Source organism: Musa acuminata, chromosome BXJ2-4 (genome assembly GCF_036884655.1).
Source record: "Musa acuminata AAA Group cultivar baxijiao chromosome BXJ2-4, Cavendish_Baxijiao_AAA, whole genome shotgun sequence".
Lineage (NCBI taxonomy): Eukaryota > Viridiplantae > Streptophyta > Magnoliopsida > Zingiberales > Musaceae > Musa > Musa acuminata.
In genome coordinates, this window is record NC_088341.1 from 41411401 (window position 1) to 41429542 (window position 18142).

The 18142-nt window shown below is 39.0% G+C and overlaps 2 protein-coding genes and 1 long non-coding RNA gene across 5 annotated transcripts; 1 reads left to right on the forward strand and 2 right to left on the reverse strand.

Moving 5' to 3' along the window:
- Positions 1-775: 775 nt before the first annotated feature.
- On the forward strand, positions 776-1352 carry LOC108952499 (uncharacterized). Its single transcript, XR_001977474.2, has 2 exons — positions 776-918; positions 1022-1352. It is a non-coding gene; the product is annotated as an uncharacterized LOC108952499 (long non-coding RNA).
- A 3078-nt stretch (positions 1353-4430) lies between these two features.
- On the reverse strand, positions 4431-6098 carry LOC135610937 (ethylene-responsive transcription factor 4-like). The gene has a single exon (XM_065106044.1). The coding sequence runs from the start codon at positions 5834-5836 to the stop codon at positions 5084-5086; it is 753 nt and encodes a 250-aa protein (XP_064962116.1). The 5' UTR covers positions 5837-6098; the 3' UTR covers positions 4431-5083.
- A 430-nt stretch (positions 6099-6528) lies between these two features.
- LOC103982892 (receptor-like protein 4) lies at positions 6529-14548 on the reverse strand. 3 transcript variants are annotated; one of them, XM_065106043.1, is made up of 9 exons: positions 14260-14548; positions 12300-13355; positions 11407-11554; positions 10647-10718; positions 10298-10369; positions 8148-8219; positions 7995-8072; positions 6991-7175; positions 6529-6899 (listed from the first exon to the last, which is right to left on the reverse strand). In XM_065106043.1, the coding sequence occupies exons 2-9, from the start codon at positions 13339-13341 to the stop codon at positions 6781-6783; spliced, it is 1788 nt and encodes a 595-aa protein (XP_064962115.1). In that variant the 5' UTR covers positions 13342-13355; positions 14260-14548; the 3' UTR covers positions 6529-6780. The 3 variants fall into 3 exon arrangements, with proteins under 3 accessions (XP_064962115.1, XP_009398234.2, XP_018679771.2); XM_009399959.3 differs by having other exon boundaries at positions 14161-14547; XM_018824226.2 differs by lacking the exon at positions 10647-10718 and having other exon boundaries at positions 14161-14548.
- Positions 14549-18142: the final 3594 nt, after the last annotated feature.

Consider the following 18142-nt stretch of genomic DNA (forward strand, 5'->3'; position numbering starts at 1 on the left):
TTTGAGAATAGATGATCACACTCCTATTTTTGTTTTCCTATCTCTTCTTCTGATATTTGTAGAGGAAAGAAGAAGAGAGTATGTTTGTTGTGGTCGCTAATAATTGGTCGATGTTGTAGTCAAAATATTCTTTTGTAATTTGCAGGTAGTCAAAAATGGATATCATCTTTTGGGCTTATAATTTGACATCTTAAATCTTAAAAGGTTAAATCAATCTAACAAGTATTCTCTTTGATTTTTAATTATCTAAGTTGATTATCTATTTTTTTTAATTTTATATCACCAACGTTGAAAGATTCTCATAAAGAAAAACAAAAATAAGAAATAGAAAAAGGGGAAGAAAAGAAAGAAACAAAAATGGTACAAAAAGTTTGTTAGAATTAACTAATAAGTTAAAAATATTTATATCCATTAATTATAAATAGTAAAAAAGGGACAACCGATTTGAGGGAGTTGGCTTTGAATCAAATCGTTCCCGATCCAATCCGTGTTCGATCTGACTCATCTTGATCGGATCGAGCACTGCCAAGTTTCAACCGGATCCGATATCTGACGTTCGATGTGATTTCATGATCATATCTGCGTATATATATTGGTGTATTACATGTTATCATCGTATTATAAAGAAATTGGCTTCCGTTTAAGTCATCTAATCGATGCTAACTGGGTCGGATTGAGCGCTACCAAGTCTCAACCGGATCCGATATCTGACGTTCGATGTGGTTCATGACCGCATATATATATATATACGCCATCCTCGTATCCCCAAATTTGCCGCCCCCCAAACCCCAAACCCATCTCCTCCTCGCTCCAATTGCTCCCTTCCCTCCCATCTCCCCTCCCGTGTCTTCCTTCTCTGCGGCCGTCGTGGAGGCACTCGGATCCGACGAAGCCCCAGATGGCGGCGGAGGATTCGAGGTGGTTTAGCTTTCTTCCTCTCGATGACGATCATCGAGGAGGCGCACTTGGTTATCGTGTGACTGACCTCTCTTTTTCCTCTGTTTTCTCGTTTCTTTTCAAGGTTGAGGAGGCATCCGCCACTGCTGCTCGTCTCGACGTTGAGGGTCGATGCCGATAAGGTACTCGAATTTTGTCCTTCCTCTGCATAGTATGTCGTGGTGTCTTTTTGTTCCCTCTTGAGTTGTCCTGTGCCGCTTTATGCATTTTATTGATTAATTTAGTGTCGGAGATATGCATTGAAAAAGGAGAATGACTAGAATTACTGGTAAATCATTGCTCAACAAAAAATATACGGCACGCATTGTTAATTTTATTCTACATGGGTTGAGCTATAATTTTATCAAGATAAACATGATGCAGCCTTACTCAATTCTATATTACGGGATTATAAATATGTATGTAGCTTGATCTTGGATGTACCTTTGTTTTACAAGTCCAGCATATGAAGAGGATCCTTCTCATTTCAAGCTTCAGGAGCCAAATCAGCCATTAATTTTTAGACGTAAAAAATGACAAAAGAGTTAAAGGAAGCAGTTGTTTCTAATTAGTGTCGTCCCCATCATATTCATGCAATTATTGGTTGATGCTTAGAGAAGATATGTATTAAGTTTTATGGGCAACTATTGACATCAGTCTCAAAGTCAATTTTCTTGCAAAGTCAAACACATGCAAGATAGGAGTAAATTTAACCTATAAGACTATCTAGTAATAGGGATGTCTTTCTTATCAACGTCTGTTTAAGCTTGTTCACAAGAGAATCCTCGAGTCATACCACAGTCAAAAGAGTGTTAAGCACAAAGGGGAACATGAAGTATTTGTTTGTCAAAACTATTTTCATTTGGGAACTCATACAAGTAAAAGCAATATATAGGAGCACAATCTCTCCAAAGTGATTCCAGTTGTACTAATGTAGAAATTATTATGAGACGACATACTGTTCTCCTCTACTTAGTCTCTTCTACTAGTGAAGATTAATGTCTCGCAACGTAGTCCTACCAGTGAGAATTAATGTCTCGCATGCTAATCCACGGTGGCTATGTATTGGCATGGTGTATTTTACTGTACCAAGCTGATGTTGCAATGCACCATACCAATGCGAACTGTCAAATTTGATGCGTGGCAGTGTGCCTATGTTGGACGCATTGGCATGCATTATATATGTGTATTTCTCTCTCATGATATGAGTACATAATTCTGTGAATCAAGCATTTTAGTCCTTGATTACTAGCAATAATTCTCCTCAAATTATATTGTTCAGCTATTGAGATGTAGCTGAGTAGTCTTGGGGATGATGTTAAATGCTTCTTCTAACTTCTCTCTTTATTTTGTTTTTTGCTGATATATTTTCATAGAAAAATCAAATTATAGTTAATGATGCTATTTTTGATCCAAGCATTTTGTATATATATGTTTGTGATGAACAATCCCACCATACAACTCTGAAAGTCCTGCCAAATGAAACGGTGGTTAAAGTGCTCAGCTTAGTACTGAAGTTTTGGCCTTGTAGTCAAAAGATTTTTAGTATCCTGTAACTGCAGTGAAGGAGAATGTTGATCTATGTTCCTCATCAGTGGTATTAGTTTATCAGCACGTAGATTTATAATGGATAATGCAACACTTTCTCGCTCCTTCTGCTGTGGCCTTTGTGAAGTGAAGTTTACAATTGAATGTCAGAGATCCAACCAAGATCAGTTTTAGGTAGTTTTTACTGAAAATTAACAAAGCTTACTATACATGATTTATGATTCTGCACGTAGATCTAGAAAACGAGGAGATAGAAGAAAATTTAGTTTACAATTTGAAGCAAATTAGTAGAAGTCTAAGTGAGAACATGAATAAAACCAGAGGACTCGGATATGCTTCACCTGGAAATGGATTAAGCATCGTGTAATTAGTGGAACTAAAACGTCACTCCTAGTTGACTTAGTTAACTCAAGCTTCAAAGCAGACTAGAGTTTCCAATTAGGAAAATATCAGTTGACAGATTGATTTCCCTTTCAAGTTTGAGCCATAAAAAACTAAAAATACTACTTAAAATTTAGTGTATCTTTAGCATTGTCCAAACCAAGGATTAAAAGTCTTGTTTGCTCTCTCTGTTGTGGTTGTTTAGGCCGGCACAGTATTTCCCACTCATTTTAGGAATAGCATGCGCAGTGAAGAGGTAACACCAGCTCTGCTAATATTTTCTTTGCTGCAGCATCTACATACTAATGTCGGCACTTTAACACTTGTTCAAAGAGCAACTTATGTAACGAGTCAACAGAAACTTGTGAGACTGCAGACGTCGTATGGGAAAGTGCTATAGGCTGTCCCAACTTATACTATAATTAACTCAGTCAGGAATTAAGTCTAAAGCCTTGTATAAGCCTTCTGCAGACGTCTGTGAGCAGACACTTGGCTTGTAAAGACAAACCAACGAGATTTGTTGAGGCTTTACCTGGTCCGACAGGATCTAATTTTAATTTACATTTGAAGGCTTAATTAGAACCTATGGTACTAGCAATTTTTTTCTTTCGTAGGTTCTTGGTGTGGATCGTCTATACGAGAACGTTAGGTTAGTTTCATTCAGTTGGAACAAACTATTTGGTTGCTGAAGCACGAACAGTGTTATCTCCGGTGAATGATGAAATTTGATCCACTTTCAGTAAGAAATGCTCAAGCTCGAGATGAGCTCGACTCGAGGTCGAAATCAAGCTTTGAAGTAGATCTTTCTTCTTCTGTGAGTTTGCCATCTTTGTTTCGAATTAGTAGTGCTAGTTAGGTGGATAGCGAGAGAATGGAGATGGCGGTACTATAGTTTAAGGCCGAGAGAGATGGATGGAACGGTTCTCTTTTTTAAGACCATCAAAGCGAGGAGAGAGCAAAACCTAAGTTTTGGATCGTCGATTCTAACAGAATCAGATCGATTTCAGTTCAAGAACTAGTGGTTTTGATTTTGAAATTGACGATTTTAGTTTAGGTTTTGATTAATTGAACCGAAATTATTTTTAATTTATTTAAATTTTATTAATACTTAATTTTTATTTTTAATATTGATTTTTTTTTTCTTCCGATTTGGAACCGAATCAATATCACTCCAAGTATTAGGAATCGGAACGAAATCGCTAGAAGCTGATGTCAGTTTAACTTAAACCTGAAATCGTTGATCGATTTCAGTTTTTGATCAGTTTGGTTTCGAACCAAATTGCGGTCAAGACTAACTGTTGCGACGGATGATGAAAATGATGGAGTGGATTCACGACCGTTAGTGTGTAGGTGGATAGTATTACAGGCCTGAGATTTAAAATGTACTTATTTTAACTGTCGATTGTCTTAGACAAGGAAGGGACAGATGCAGTTGAGTTCCCGCTTCGTGTGAGATGGCTGAGCTGGTACCGTCATCAAATGCCACGTCGTCAGACAGCCTGTGCTTTGTCCTAATACCACCTTTACGGCTCACCACGACACAATGGATGCGCGGCGCACCCGGAACTCGTGCCTGAATCTGCGAGCTGACTCGTGGTCAGATAGTTGGGCCGACTTGTTCGCGGTAAGAATGCGCTCTGCGACATCATCGAGTTGAGCACCGTCGAAAATTTCCTCGTAATGATACGAGATAAGAGGTTGGAGGACGTGGTCCTAATTTATGAATGACGGTGGATCACTATCCTAATTTGGTTTCGTAGGTGACCCACAAACAAAGCTGGTGAGCGACGGTGGAGTAGTTACTTCAGTATCAGAATCGCTGCCCCGTGAAGTAGCTTACTGACGCGTCTAAGTGATCGTTGACAACGAAAGGTGGTTGTCAAATTGTCGCAATGGAAACAAGCAAGAAATGGACAAAAGTCTGCCTAGCCATCCCTCGTTTTCCCTCCGTAGAATATAAAAAAAGCGTTTATTGTCAGTGGAAATGGTACTACGGGTTTCCTTTTCTGTGGGAAAAAAAAGGAAAAAAGAACTAAATATTTACAATATTTTTCGGTCTCTTTCTCTCTCTAAGTGAAAAGTAAAGAAATAAGAAAAACGGAATACTAAGTTGGTCCTTTTTGGGCTTGATTCGAGAGAAGTATTTCAAGGCGGGGAATGAGACGGGTAACGGGATATTGTTGTTCGGAGGAAGGTGGGGGAAGCGGTGGTGGGCGGATCACGTGATCTCGGGCGGAGGGGGAAGGTTGAGGTCGAGATCCAGGGGTAGCATCCTGTGCGGCGGCGAAGAGCGGTGGTTGCGGTGGAGATTGACCATCGAGGAGTCGGAGTCGCTCTGGACGCCGCTGGCTATCGCAGAGTTCAGATCGGCGACGATCGTGGGCGGGTACAGCGTGAGGAGGTGGTGGCGGCTTATCGCCGCAGCTGCCGCTGCTTTCTCAGATCTGACGATCGTGTCGAAGAGAAAGTACCGGTGTCCCGGCTGCATGGCGGGGGTGGCGACAGCCGGGTACGGCTGGAAGGGGAACCGAGCGCAGCCGCTGATGCCGCTGCGGCGGAGGATATCGAGGTCGAGCGAGGGCGGGAGCGGGATCGCGAGGGGCGGTACAGCTGCCTCGCGGCTGGAGGACTCCACCGTGCTGCTCTGGCTACTGGGGCTGCCGCCGCCGCCGCCGCCGCCAGCTTCTGCGGAGGGGGCGACGATGACGCTGGCGGGCCCGGGGCACGGGCAGGCGTCCGGGCGGGGGAAGTTAGTCCTGGCCTTGGATCCGCGGAACTGGCGAGCAGCGGCGTCGTATGCCCGCGCTGCCTCCTCGGCCGTGTCATAGGTTCCAAGCCAGACCCGGCTCTTCTTCCCCGGGTCCCGTATCTCCGCCGCGTACCTTCCCCACGGCCGCTTCCTCACCCCCCGGAAATGCGTCTCCTTTCCTCCTCCTTCATCGCCGGCTGCCGGCTTCTCCCTCGTTGCCATGGGTAAAGTGCTGTTTCTCTTTACTCTTTTGTTAATTGCAGTGGCTTCTATTTGCTCTGCCCGATTGTACGATGACTCTGATCCAAGAAGCGAGGCAGAGGCAGAGGCTGAGGCTGAGTTAAAAGAGAGGGGGAAGGGGTTTATATATGGGTTGATTGCAAGATTTGGACGGTGGAGCGGGGCAATCGAGGACAATTCGGCGCCGTCGAGCGATGCCCACCATCTGTTCGCATCGACCACTTCCGCGCCGTGCAACTCGGATCACGGAGCTGGGCCCCCACCGCCCTTACGCGGGACCCACTGTCCGAAGACCAGCGGGTGCGTGTGCCCCCGTTTTGTTTGCCCTCGGCGAAGTACCAAGGGGCGGCGGTACGTCCGCGAGACGTGTCCAACACACCACAGATGTCTGTCCTCCGCCTCACAGAATGGGCGGCCGAGATGAATCGGTGGAGTAACGGAGACAGCGGTTTGTCTCGAGCCGCAGACGCCGCGGGTGTGAATGCGTCCGCCGATTAATTTAGTTGGAGCACATCTCTTGTAGACGAGGGAGAGTCAATACAATACATTTTTGCACTGAACGATAGGGGTGTCATAATGCACGTTGCTTAGTACCGCTCTCCCCTAATTGCATTGATGAGATAAAACATTAAAAGAAATATAACATAATGTAGCTTGCAATGAAGAAAAGCCAAGACAAAAACATATTGGTTTTGATCCAAACTCATGACCAGTAGTTAAAACATAACCAGCATTGAAGCTAAAGTTTTAGGAGTAAGGTTAAGCCTTTACCCCTGTGAAGAGCAGAATAAAGTAATAGAGATGTATATACATGAACCTTTTATATCAAAAATCTATTTGATCAAAACTCTTCCTGTATGATAACACAATCGCAGAGGAACAAAGAGGTTAAAATGAACAATCATGTAATCCTTTCAATCAAGAGATTAAGTTGGATCCATTATCAGTGTGTGACTCCGAACTTGGTCATGTGGTCGATGATGTTTTGTCATTTGAACATCTCGTGCAAAATGCGTCCGAGCTTTGGCATATGGAGCTTCTCTTGCTACAATAGAGCAAGCTAGCTATTTTAAGTTAATAAGTTCATAAACAAGGCTATGATGAGATTTCTTTTCTTTTGAACACAGGATACTTACCGGCGGCAATCCTTTGCGCACGGAGGATGTTCTCCCTTCTTTTCCACCAGATCAGTGCAGCGACGACGGCGAGCAGAAACACAAACGAAGCCCCAAAAGCAATGCCAATTTTAGCAGCAACAGATAGATGAGGACCACATGAAGGTAATCCTGGTATTCCACATAGACCTGCATTACCAGTAAAACTGTGCATTCCGTAGTAAGCATCCTAAAACTGCAGAGTAGACATTGATCAAATAGTAATGCAGGAAAATTTATATTTCTTCAAAGCAGATAATGAGCTCAAGATAATCTTAATCAAACCGTACTCTCATCTGCATGACACCTAATTAATCACCAAGTCTCACCTGCTGCATGAGCCTGATGATGAGAAATGTAGCTGGAATCTAGAGGAGATAATTGATGCAAAATTTGGAAGAAAACTCCTTTTGATCATTGTCCCTAACTATAGTTAAACGGCATTTATCTGTTATGGGCTATTCCAATAAGTACTATTCATAATCTTCAACCCCTTAGAGTAGTCATCTAACAGTCATAATTAGTGCTGATTTGTAAAATATACTAAGAACACTGATGATTGATAATTTATGCAAATCAAAGTTGCATTTTCATTTCAAAAGGCAATTGAGAAGCCACAAGAAATACAGTCAACCTGACAATTGCCTCCACTCGTTAAAAGTTGGGATCAAATAATAGATATCTGTGGACTAAAAGTTTCCAATTTCAAACTCAGGTGATGTTGAGTATCACTATCATTGAACATATAGTTTCAAAAGGGACACTACTAATATGTAAACCCTCTATATTTTAGTCAATTTGTGTCTAATAACCAACTTAGATTCTGCATGATGCAAAAATTAGTTTTCAGCTTCGTAAAGTGCTAAAATTGAAACGAGTAATCAAATATTTGCAGAACAGCAACTTTCTGCATTACAACTATAGAAACTTAGGCATTAATTAGTCGAGCAAATATCTTGACTATTGCCTTAACAAACATTTCTTACTTGAAGCTAGCCCTGTGAAGTGGAAGTCCTCCAAGGCTTGCAGGAACTCTTCCAGATAAAAGATTCCCATTGAGATTCCTACAAGAAAGTTATATAAAAGTTTCAACATCAGCTGCTACAAATTCAAAAAGATTTGACTGTAGCAATCCTTACAGTATCTGTAACGATGTCAGCTGCCCAAGGCTCTCAGGAATTGATCCATTTAGTTGGTTATAGGAGAGATATCTACAAACAATTCATAGAGTTAGCAACTAATGCATTCCTTTATTTTCTTGCAAAATATTATATTAAAAGAATGAAAAAATGAAGTTATAAAATTAAAGTGCGCCCTTGATCTATAAATTAATGCAATAGAATGGAAAAGGACAAAAACCCTTTCAAAGAATGAAAGAATTGACAATACTTTCCTCAGTAATAGAATGGAAAAGGACAAGCCTTTTTTTTCAGCATGTATGATAATGATTTCCTAAGTACCTTTGGTCAAAGAAGGACACGTGTCCCATTATTTCCATGACAAGTGCAACAGTGAATTAGATGAGTTCTTGGAAAGAAATTGGGAACAGAAAGTTGCACTAGAAGATTTTTATACAAGACAAAATCCAATAAACATCCCACCATACTCTGTTATATAAATGATATTAAGTTTCGTAAGCTTCTTTATATTTGCATCAAGGAAAGATGAATTCCGAGGAAGAAGCCATTTTTTCATCTTTAGAAAAGTCAAAATTGATGCCTTTGGTTGGCACAAAGGACTGATCGGTTTTGACAAAGGGTCAGAGGTTCAATCCAGAAAAGGTAGATAGATTCCTGATAACATCAAAAAAATAGCAGAGTTCACTGAAGTTACTTTGCAAAGAACAACTTATCAAAAGATAGAAAAAGCAGAGGGTAACGCCTTTGACTGATGTTCAACTAGATTTTTCTTAACAAAATCCAATGCATCTATATTTTCCTAATTTATGTACAAACTAATCATACGAGGACCTGCTTTATATAATCATACTCCATGGACCAAATGCTATAATCATACTCCATGGACCAAATGCAAAAAGGAAAAAAGAACATATACTTTTCTCATGATTTATCTTATCAGTTTGTACTGGTATACCGACTGTCGATACGATATATATCGAGTTATACCGAGTTATACCGATCATACCGGCACATAATATATGGGGGTACACCGATGTATTATTCGTATGGATCCCTTATCAAATTAATATGCATCGCTCGTATCGAGTGATACATTACGGTATAACGAATCTTACATTTTTTCCTTCTGAATTGTAGTCACATAGACAGATTAAATCAAAGTCCTAGATTAAGACTATTTTTTATGACAAGGATAATACATTTCCTGCATTTTTTAAATTTTCATAGCTGGCCACTTTTAGTTTGGAATTGCTTCGAAGGACCTCAATCAGCAATTTTGTAGATCAGGATAACATAATCCTGTATCCAAATAGAATATTTCCCTGTCTAGCTGGATTAAATAAATATAAGCATAGTTGACCCAACTTAAGTAGATTAATGATGGGAGACTGGTACTGACAAATTAGTCGACAACTGCATGGTTGACGCTTAAACCATCCATGAGTCACTTCATTAGAACATTCACTCTGATTCTAGAGGTAATTAATTTATCAAGGTAAAATATCAGCACCAAATATCTTACAACTGAGGTTTTGCGACTAGGAAATATTTGCACAAAACAGGATTATAATTGAGATAAGTGTTACATATCCGCAAGGAGAAATCACACAGACTATCCACATAATAACTTTTGTTGATCAACAATTTTGTATTGTGACATAAAACATGCTTCAGATTGACCATGTTAAATGCATTGTAGACAAGGTAGCAATCAAATGATTAAAATCGAGATCAAGTGGCAGAGATTATGTTAAATGTAGGTGTTAAACATGCATGTAAAAGACGAGAATTTTTTAAAATATTAGGAACTCAGGGTTGATCTTGAAAGTAAATCTTGTCGTATCACAGTGTTTCATTCGGTACGAATATTAGTCCGATAAAAGATATGGGTAGTACATCAATATGACATCATGTATTATATATCAGTATATTCGGTTTAGCTTAATACAATTCGGTACGTACCATATCGATAGTTAATCGACATATCAGTAGAAATCGATAAGATGAATTATGCTTGAAAGCCTCACGTATTAAACTAATTATAAATGGTTAAAAAGTAAATAGAACAAAACTTCAACTTGATATATTAAGAATAAAGAAAAGAAGACAAAGTTGCATCATACAATAAAGACAAAGAGGAGGTAACTCACAGTGTTTGCAATCCGGCAATGGTGCCAAGAGAGGATGGAATGGACCCGTACAGGTTGTTTTCACTAAAGTTACTTCAGAAATTAAAGAACAAGAAAACATGTCATATGACTGGTGAAATAGCAGCCTTCACAAGAGTAAAAGAAAGAATCCATAGATGAGTACATCCAAGTAAGATTGAATAAAGATAACAGTAAAAGTGTTACACCAGATAAGCCTTTACTCAAGTTATTTAATATGACAAATATCATATCAATTGTTAGGCAGACCATGACACAAGTTTCTCCAAACAGGATAAGAGAAATAATTTAAGCAGTACTATAGACCATAAACAAGAGTATGGTGACCTACATGCTTTGCAAATATTGCAGTTTAGCAATGTCATTTGGCAGAAAACCTTTTAAACCTTGATTGTCGAGACCTCTGCACATAAGAAGTATTTCAACTGTCAAGACTTACATACACATACTAGCACATATATAAGATATGGTTGGACAAGTTTTGATCACATTTTGAATTAGGCATTTCACATCAACTCTAATAATTGTGTGACAAGCAAGAACCTCTATTTGACATTTCATACAAGATATAGACATTCTCAAATAGCATGAGGTTGTAAGTTTACGTATCTAGTACACCCCTCACACATTTGTTTGCCTAGTGAAATTTCCCTAATCAGAATTTAATGGTCTGAGAATTTCATGTAGCCAAGCCCAAATACATTAGAATATTTAAGTCACAAGTGGCAGTGAATTAGAGTGACATTTTTTGCAATACACAAGTGATCACAAGGGATGATAGCTAACAGGTTTTGCCCTTGACAAGAAATGTTAGTCCTTGTCTTTTTGTTCTCAAGTAAGTCAATGAGTAGGGAATCTTTAAGAGGGGCTAATTGCATATTATCAATGGCGTTAGGATAAAGATAGTTAAATATTTTATTTTTATAACTATAAATATTTTAATATAAATTTTTTAAGTCTACGAATTAAAATATTAAAGAGATCTAATTTTTTAACCCTCCTTAGGAGTCAGTACGGTAACTTCTAACTTGAGCAAAAGAGAAAACATAATGTAAAGCTACATATAAATAAATGCAAGTTTGAGAAAGTACAATCCATCTATGACCCAATTGCCACTCTTGCTGTCAAATTGGCAGTCAACTCCACTCCAAGGATGTTGCTGAGGAACACATGGATCACCATTCCAGCCCAAACGACGTGGAAGTCCCAGAGAGCTCTTTAGAATTTGCAGAGTACTGACTGCAAAAGGGCATTTGGAGATATAATATTATGAAAAACATGTACACTTTCTGGCAAAGTGAAATATCATCAGCTATTCACTTGGAAATAAAATATAATTATCGAACCAGCTTCGAGCAGCAAAGAATCAAATAAATTAAACATGCAGAAGCAAACTTTTAGCCAAATAGGTTGCTGTTCTTAACAGTAACAAATTGCATGTGAGAAACTTATATCACACAAATACCTAAACCAAATTAGCATAGTTGCTACAAGAAAATGATGTATAAACTCTTTGCTAGCTGTGGTGGGACAACAATGCCATATTTCTCTAACATTTGTGAACAGTAGTAGTCTTCCACTGACAATGGTTAAAAAGTTGACCCTTTGCATTGCAACATGGAAATCCTATGTATCCTGGATGAGCATGGTTGGTCTCATGAAAACAGCCATTTGCTAGTAGGTGTAAGCATAATGAAGTTGGCCAGTCCTTTTCAGCAATCAAAGAGAATATAAAGTATGAGGAAACAAAAGACTGCATTCTAAGAGAGTAAGGAGGAATTAACCTAGAGAGAAGAAGAAAGGGTATCCATGGCCAATCAACTGTTCTTTTTCTAGTCTTAGCTCCCTAGTCATGATTCAACATATCCATAACACTCTTGGTTGAGAAACAACAATTGATGGCTTAAGTGAAAACAGAAACAGCACTCGAAACATAAAAATTATCAAGGAAATTTAGTTGTGAAATAAGTTGGAGTATACTTACCGTCATCTGCTGAAGTTTTGGACTCTACTGAAATAACCTCAAACACCTCAATTGCATTTATGATCGCATGACTTCCATTTGTGCCACGCAAAACGATTGTTAAGGCCTTCCCACTTACTTCGACAGTCGTGTTCAGCACAAGAGCTGCATAGCTTCCTCCTGTCATGCCAATAATGTTGATGTTTTCAAATGCAATATCGCCATTTAGTGATATGTCAAAGGTTCTTTCCCCTTCACCAGCTATTCTTGGGTCAATCTCAGAGAAATGAAGCCACACAGAATAATTTCTGTTCGGCTCCACCTCCATTTCGAATGATAAATCGGGCTGTAGAGCACTGCCCACAATTGCAGACTGATAAAGCTTCTCCGGATAGAAGTTTGGCGAAATTGATGTCATACTGATACTATGTTCTGTTGATATGGAATGACCAGAGTCTTGAAAGTATGAAATAGCTAACCAGAATCTGTCTCCACCCCAGTGACTGCCACCATAGTCTTCATCAAATGCAGACTTCCCAGTACCACATGTCAATCTTTTGGCTGTTCTAAGCACTGTCCCCTTACCCCACAGTGGTCCAGAATAATATGCAGTGTCATCGACTTGAAGGATTTCAATTGAAAGAATGGATGGATCACCATGACCAGTGCTATGGAAACAAGCAGTGAAAGATGCGTTGGTAACAAATACCAAGGCTTCCACAAAAGACTGCTCGTCATTGTTGCTCCAACCAGACTTCAAAGAGTGAATTTGAGTTCCCTCTATAGAGATATCAAACATTGGTTCATTATCAAAATTAGGATCAGCAATGAGTGCAAAAAATAGCCTCACTTCATAGTGTCCTCGAGGAATGTCAGTAATGTCGTAGCAATTCTCCGGGCCATCAGACAGAGGGAAATATCGAAGTGTTTTCAGTTGAGGCTCAATGAAACTGGGGATTGTTGCATTTGCCTGTTTTCCACCCGTATATCCAAAGTCTTTTTTCCATAGGGTATTGGTAGGCTTAGTAGTAACATCCTTTGGAGCCCCGCAGCTTATGCGCATTGCATATGGTTCTCCTAGAAACATGTAAGCTCAAACATTACAGATATAACAACAACAACAACAATAATAAAATCATAAAACTCAATTAATTGATGTTTTCTATATTAAAATCGATTAAAATTTATGTTCATGAGATTTAACATAATTTAATGCTGGTTGTCAGTTACATAATGCACCCCTTCATATTTTTTATCTGAGCTTAAGGTCGACAGTGATGGTGTTATCATAAAGAGACCTAATATGAAATAAAATAAAAGTCAACTATATATTTTTTAAGAATTTCTAATGGTAATACTATTCTCTTGCAATCAATCATGATGTTAGCAAAAAGATGACAACCCAATGAAACATAATTTTGGAATTCATAATCACTTGACAAATGGTGTAATCCATCGTATTCAAACACAAAGTTTGATTGACCAAAGAAAATCCTAATGGCACAATCTAAAGATTAATTGTGGCACATTCAAGTGACATTGACGCAGGTGAATAACGAGACCTACAAAACAATCACAGAGAACCAAAATAAGGACTCATAGCAACCTTGCCGAGAAAAAGAAACAAACCATCCTAGGAAGAGGGAGACAAACAATCGAAACCAAGAGAAGGCCGAAAAAGGAAACCTCATAACGAGGGAAAGAAAACAAAAAAAAAGGAGCACAAGACAAGATGGATCTTGTGAAGGCCAGAGTGGGAAAGACATCCTCTTGATTTGGAAGTTAATGGAGCAGGGGAGCTGCTCTGTCCAAATTTCCTCATCTCTATAATCGGGAAAAGATGGAAAAGCAGAGGACGATGATGATTATTCAAGAAGCCTACCCTCATGCTGAGCAGCTGCATTCCGGAGAGAAATGACTGACAGAATGGTGCAGACAAGAAACTTGTGGTGAATGAAAGATCTCAGCAGCATACTGGTACCTCCCCTTTCTCCCAGTCCTTCAAGAACTCGCCCCCTCTCTCAATTACAGCTGAAACAGGTCCTACCTTTACCAAAGTAAAGGCAAGAGCTGCTCGGCCAGACATCAAGCATTCATGTGCAGTAATTAGAGGGGCGTCAGACGATCGCAGTGTAGATTCTCTGAAGAAGAAGTGGAGATGGGAAGCAGGGCATAAAAGAACGATGTGATGGCCGGAGAGGAGCGGTATTGCAGGTAGTGGGCGGTCAGTCGTCGGCAATCACGGGGGTCAAAAGATGCAAAGGGGATGAGAAATGGTGGGGGCATAACATATTGGAGCAGCGTTGACTTGGGAATGCGGGTGCATTGATTACCTGCATTCACGCCGAGCGGGGTGGGTTGACTCCCGTGGCAATGTCGGAAGACAAGGGGAAAAAGAAAGCAGTGTACATCTGGAAAGAGGCAACCAAAATATACCACTAAATGAACAGATACACTAAAGGGAGAATTGTGTGATAAAGAACAATTTATAGGTATGGCAAGCATTTCAAAGAACAAAAAAGAAAAGGAATTAGTGCGACCACGTTGGTAACAAAGAAACTTTTTTAAGGTGGACTCAGCTCGCCACTTCAGCTTCAACCCAAGCCAACAAGATACGTTGGCCCGACTCCTATATCAAAGAGTCAATCAATAGATTAGATAGATGATGAGTTCATAGGAGTTGAGGTTAATATTCATGTCATGATTATAATATAAAATTATAGGATTAATTACATATTATCATATGTTATTAGTTATATTTAGCATTTCAATTCCTATAATTTTAAAAATTACATTGAGATATTTATATTTATGAAAGTGAAACATTTAATCTCGTTTTTTCTCACATCATTGACTTTGCTAACAGAAATATTATAGAATTTACCATTGAGTATGTATTGACTCTACCTCACTTTGATTTACTATTGAATACATGCGATTTTTTCATCAGTAAAGTCGATGATGTGAAGAGAAATAAAATTAATATAATTTTTTAGAATAGAGAAATTATAATGCTAAAAGTAGCTAATTACATATAATTATTTATAATTAGTCTTGAAACCATATGAAAGCTAATGGACTGAAAAAAAAAAGAAGGCAAGTTCTTAGTTTTTGCAGTAAATAATGAATCATAAACCATTCCAAGACGATCTCTAATCGGATTCAGATATCACATTAATTGATGGTTTTTAGAGGCTATATACTTCATATGGAAGAAGAGAGGATATGGAATGACAGCTTTTCCTAATTTACCTTGTCCAACAGGCCAATGCAAATGTAAATGGTGCTCAAAATTGTGCTCCCCGTTCATCTGTTCTAAGTCTTGATAATGCTAGGAGTAATCTAACTCTAACATCATTTGTCATGATCTGTTTTGATGAAATAACTCATTAACTTGATAGGTTTTGGACCATGTGACTCAAGATATTCAAATCTAACTTAATTCTAATATATTTATGCAATCCTTATAAGATAATTTGAGTTTTCTATAAGATTTCACGGATCATGAGACATAATTTTGACATCAAAAGATATAAGTGAGCATTTGACAGCATAAGGTGGAGTAAATACCACTATCCCATATTTATTTACCATGTGTATTGCAGGAGATTCTCACCTTCGCATAGAAAGCCAACTTGAATCTGAAAGGAAGTGAAAATGGCATGTCAATTTCGTAATCTATTAAAAATACATATTAAGAGTGTAAATGAGTTCTTCAGCTCACCCTAAAATAGCTCATGCTGCCAAGTGGTGTAACCACAACCTGTTGAGACCCCAACAAATTGGTATCCTATAAGTTCACAAAACCACGGATTAAAAGTACAAATTTCATCTATTACATCAACAACATGTAGAATTTTTAGTCAAATCTACCTGATAAAACTTCTTGAGCTGATTCCAAGACTCCATATAGATATGGTACTTTTGCTAAAGAAGGTTGCCTATAATTCATGGCCAAAAGCCAGCAGCAGAACACTTGGTACTGCAAGAAAGGCATCGAGCTTCGATGTCACAGAGACAGCAATTGTAGCCGTCTCACTGTTTCCAGCACCTATGCTCGTTCGACATTTGCGCGCTGGAGATGAGATTTATGTTCCAATTTACGGACAAATGGAAGAAGTAAAGCATCTAAATAGTAGATAAAGGACTAATAAGTCATGTCACAGCTGCGCTAAATCCATAGATGATAATGAATGCTATTGCTTCTGCATTGGGCAAGAGAAGGGAAGAGCGACATACTCTTGTTTCTCGGCCATCAGGATCTGCAGATGAAACATGGAAAAGGGAGAACGCGACCAACAGCGGATGATGAATAGAGAGAATCGCTACGAGGAACGAAACGAAGAGAGACATGAAACGCGATTGCTGCCTCCGTCCGGACTTGATAACAGATAAAGATTTCCTCAACTATCGTACGAGATTTCCTCATGCAGTTGAGGAAATCTTTATCTGTTATCACGGACCATCCTGTTAGTGAGGAACTTCCGCCGGCTCCTTCCCCTCGTCCGCTTCTCCGCCACCACCATGCTCCTGCTTCTCTGCTTCTGCTTAGCGGCCAACAACCGCCGCAGAGGTGGAGGCGGGGCGTAAGGCGGAGTTGGTGATCCGATGGAGGAAGCGGGTGATTTTGAGCGGGCATTTGGTCCTTCCTCTCTCTGGAAGACGAAGACGGGGACGAGCAGGAGGAGGAGAAAACGACGAGCTATGGCTGCTGCTTTAGAGAGAGAGAGAGAGAGAGAGAGAAGAGAGAGAGAGAGAGATATCGTATCTGATAACGGTTTTGATTTTGTTTCTTGAAAGAGCAGAACCTTTTCGACACCTGCCGGTCGCACCCGTTTCGAGTACATGTCAGTGGGGGCCCATAGAGATCTTACTGAAACTCCGAAGCCAAGACAAGATGGGTGAGGGTGACGGAAACTGGTGGGAGAACTGTGTTTTTATAAATATAATTAAGGTGAATTTTTCTGAATTCCTTTCGAAAAATATCTTTTTTATTTTTTTATATGATCCTCCATTTTTTTTATAATATCGTAAATATTCATCACTATCATCCATCACTCACAACCACCAGGTAATCATTATGAGGTTTTTATCGTCATCCTTATTGTCTCATTCTCGAGACCTTTGATCCCTCCTCCTCCCCCTCGTACTATCGACATTTTCATGTTATTCACGGCCCAATTCAAATATTTGATGATTTTCTTTTTATAAATCTTGTGATATTAACTGTTTCTATATCAATTGTCAACAGAGTTTTCTTAATTAACTTATTAGCATATTAGTTTAATGGAGGATTTAAATATAATATATTTTTTATATTGATAAAACATTGTTTTTCTTCATCGATAACAAAGGAATCGGCCTACTCGAACTCTACCTTATGTATTATCTAACAAGTCATAATTTTTTTTTTATCTTAGCGAGGGTTCGAGATAAATTATTTATTTTGGGTGAGCTCTATCTTAAATAGCATATGATAAGTTATTATTTATCTTCGTCATGGTCCAAACACAAGGGCACGAGAGGAATTCTCTATTTTGGATGAGTCTACGTGGTTTTATGCAATCTTAACCTCGGTTCAATTTGAATGAACTGCACCAATCCGAAGCCAAAATCGAATTGGAGTCGATGTTGAACGCCCTAAGTTATTTTTAAAGTAATTAAAATATAAATATGTTTTCTGGTACAGTGGTTAGCACTTCAAACTTAAAGTATATTAATTTGGATTTGAATCTCGAAAGAGTAATTTATTTTTTAAAAATCAATCGAAATAAGTGGTTTGAACTGAAACTACGATTTGGTAATACCATGATTAAGACTAGTTTGTTCTTTAGGGATAGACGCAGAAGGTGAAGGTGCCTGTG

Bases quoted from the DNA above. Each gene is read 5' to 3' on its own strand.
- LOC135610937 (XM_065106044.1), bottom strand. From the start codon at position 5,836: ATGGCAACGAGGGAGAAGCCGGCAGCCGGCGATGAAGGAGGAGGAAAG.
- LOC103982892 (XM_009399959.3), bottom strand. From the start codon at position 14,251: ATGCTGCTGAGATCTTTCATTCACCACAAGTTTCTTGTCTGCACCATT. The intron at 13,356-14,160 runs GTAGGCTTCTTG...ACATGTTTCTAG, and splicing joins TGCAGCTGCTCAGCATGAGG to GAGAACCATATGCAATGCGC. The intron at 8,220-10,297 runs GTGAGTTACCTC...AATTGTTTGTAG, and splicing joins ATTGCCGGATTGCAAACACT to ATATCTCTCCTATAACCAAC.